Source organism: Papilio xuthus, unplaced genomic scaffold (assembly GCF_000836235.2).
Source record: "Papilio xuthus unplaced genomic scaffold, Pxut_1.1 DF824655.1, whole genome shotgun sequence".
In the NCBI taxonomy this organism is placed as follows: Eukaryota; Metazoa; Arthropoda; class Insecta; order Lepidoptera; family Papilionidae; genus Papilio; species Papilio xuthus.
The window spans coordinates 5,887,524-5,890,689 of NW_013533994.1; the positions used below are offsets into that span (position 1 = coordinate 5,887,524).

General features: G+C 63.9%; 1 protein-coding gene across 1 annotated transcript; it reads left to right on the forward strand.

The window, feature by feature from the left end:
• The first annotated feature begins 420 nt into the window (after positions 1–420).
• LOC106127473 (uncharacterized) lies at positions 421–2,646 on the forward strand. Its single transcript, XM_013325553.1, has one exon. The coding sequence runs from the start codon at positions 421–423 to the stop codon at positions 2,644–2,646; it is 2,226 nt and encodes a 741-aa protein (XP_013181007.1).
• Positions 2,647–3,166: the final 520 nt, after the last annotated feature.

A 3,166-nucleotide genomic window follows, 5' to 3' on the forward strand; every position in this document is an offset into this window, starting at 1 on the left:
GGTGACCTCCTCGTGGTGCACCCTGGAAACTCCCCACCTTCTGTGGGGAGGCTAACAACCGGCCGGGAGGGGATAGTGTTCGCGGGGCTATACCGGATAGGGCTTCCCATACCGGGCAGGCCCGCGGCCACTATGGGGTCCTTACCAGGTCCTGCGCCTAGCGCAGGCCCAGGTCGGGGCCCACGCACGCCCATTGGGTGGTGCAGGGCGCGGCGCGCACCGAGGTGCCGCCGTGCGGAGTGGAGGGGTGTTTTCCGCGGGGCTATGCCGGACAGGGCCTCCCATACCGGACAGGCCCGCGGGAAACACCAGTGGACCCTGATGGGTCGGAGGATGGCGGCCTTGTAGGCCGCGCGTCGTGGGGACCTACCCCGGAATAAAGGCGGTTTCCGGTGTCCGACAACACTGGAAAAGTAAATGATGGCATCCCTCAATACAAATTTACCCCAGGAGGGTACCTCCAGCTCAGCTGGAGGAGAATCCCTCCCCGCGGCCTCGGCCGCGGGCAGCCCCGCGTATTCTGGGGGGGGCAAGGACTGCTACTCAAATACAACGACGACCCTGGCAACGGAAATGGACATCGAGGCAAGTGGACAGGACGTAGTTTTAAGACAGGAGGAAAGCGGGGGCACGAGCACTTCGACCCAGAGCGGGAGAGATCAGTGGCTCGAGTCACTCGCCAACAACGGGCGCACGCTCAGAGTTATGCTGACGCGGTGCGACTCGTTTGGCATGGACAGTGGCGCTACAGCGTCCAACACCGAATTTGACTCGGACTCCTCGGCCGCCAGCTATATGTCTGGCGTGTCCGGGGAGTCCTACAGAAGGGCCTTCCTCAAAAGAGGAAGGGGCCCCCCTTCTGACCCGGAGGAGACGAGTGGCGCTGCTCCCGTCAAGGGGGCAGCCCTCAAATTAAAACGCGGACGGGGCCGGCCCTTCAGCGTCGATGCCGATACCGAGGTGGCCGCGTCCCTGCGAACAGCGAGAGAGGCAAGGGCCACCATACCATCCGGCCCGGCCCATCTCTCGCTGTTCGAGACAGAGGAGGACCAGACCAGCGTTGCCCTCAACAAATGTGTTGAGGCATCGCTGAAGACGATTATAGACGTGGCAACAAAGTCCACCAATATAAAGGGGACGTTGGTAAAAGCGCTGAAGGAGGCGGCGGCAAACATCAAAGCCGCCGTCTCCCAGCTAAGAGAGCGGACGATGTCGGAGGAGGTGGCGCGGCTGGAAACAGCAAATGCGCGCCTCCACAGAGACATGGAGGAGCTACGCCGCGAGCTGATGGAGATGAAACGGCGACCGGCCCAGCCCGACGAACCAGACATCCAGAAGCTGCTAGACGAGGTATCGCGGGCCAACGTGGCAACGTTCGGCAGCATGCTGAACGCCAGGCTGGCTGGACTGGAGGAGCGTCTCCTCCCCGATCCACGCCGCCGGCCTCCGCTGGCGGCGGACAGGAGAACGGAAGGTGACGGCCCTCCCGCCTCGCTCCCTAAGGCAAAACAGGGGGCAAAGAAGAAGGGTCCAGCAACTAAAGAGCCCCTGCCCTCAACATCGGGCACGGGGGCCCAGGATCGGGCGTCAATTCCGGCGGCGGCCCCAGGCGAGACCCCGTCGACTGATGGGCAGCCGCCTAAGGCACCGCCCAAAAGGAAGAGGAAGGGGAAGCAGCCGAGCCTGGCCGCTAGAGAGGCCGCACAGGCGAGGGATAGGCCTGCCCCTACGCCCGCCGAGGCCACATGGGCCACGGTCGCAGCACGCGGGGCCAAAAAAGCGGCCAAAAAGGCGACCAAGGGGCCGAACAAGGCTAGCCCCCCTGAGAGGAAGGCCAAACTACGGGCCCCAAAGACCGCGGCAGTCACTCTCACTCTCGCTCCGGGAGCAGAGGAGAGTGGCGTTACATATGCCGCGGTCCTAACGCAGGCGAAGAGCCGCATTAAACTTGCGGAACTTGGTATCAGAGATATCAAGTTCCGCAAGGCGGCCACGGGCGCTCGAATGCTGGAGGTAGGTGGCGAGGCAGCCTCGGAGAAGGCGGACTCTCTGGCCACAAAGCTTAGAGAGGTGCTCGGCCCAGAGCTGGTCAGGGTCGCCAGGCCGGTGAAACGCGCCGAATTGCGCGTCACCGGCCTCGACGACTCTGCCACCGCGGCCGAGGTAGTGGAGGCAGTGGCCAGAGAGGGAGGTTGCGCGGCCGATAACATAAGGCCGGGCAGGCTCGTTTTCGGCCCGAGGGGGGATGGCTCCCTGTGGCTGAGCGTACCGGTGGCGGCCGCCAAGAAGGTGACCGACACCGGCCGCGTGAGGGTCGGCTGGACCTCGGCCAGGGTGGTGCTTCTCCCCTCGCGGCCAACGAGGTGCTTCCGCTGCCTCGAGACGGGGCACATGGGTGTCACGTGCTCGTGTGAGGTGGACCGCAGCAAGCTTTGCTTCCGCTGCGGAAAGCCGGATCACCGGGCACGGGACTGCTCGGCGGACCCGAACTGCCCCGTCTGTGAGGCGGCGAAGAAACCGGCTGGCCATTCCGTTGGCGGCAACGGCTGCGTCGCAGCCGGACAAAAGCCGGCGCTTGGAGGCAGAGGTGCGCCTAAGAGTAGGACTCGGCGCAATGGTGTGGAGCGAATGGACACCAGTTCATAATAATTTTATTAGCCCTTAGGACGGAGAAGCGGCGGAGCGGGCGCGGGAAGACTTAATGTCGACCCGCCACCAACCCGCCGCAGGAGACCGGGGTGACGCCGCCGCCTGGCGCACATAGTGGCGCCGGACAGCGCGCCGCGTTGAGAGAGGGACCCGCGGGCGGCGAATCGGGGTTCGCCGCCTGCATTGCAGGGGTCTCGAGCTGTAGGACTCCCCACGTGTTCCGGGGGGTCCTCGGCGAAGGTCGACGGCGCCTTCTGCCGAAGGCGTCGTCGCAAAAGTAGGGCCTGCCACATTTTCATGTGGCGGGCAATCCGCAGACGGGGTTATGGTTGTGTGCCATTGCGTTCCCACAGCCCCGTCCCTAGCGGGAAGGAGGAACACCGTTGGGTTTTAGTGAGTATACCCGGCGCCCTTATGGCGCCGGGTGACCCTCACATAACCGCTCGCCCCCCCGAAGGGCGGGCGGTATGTATAAAACATTTCCCAACGTAAAAAAAAAAAAAAAAAAAAAAAAAAA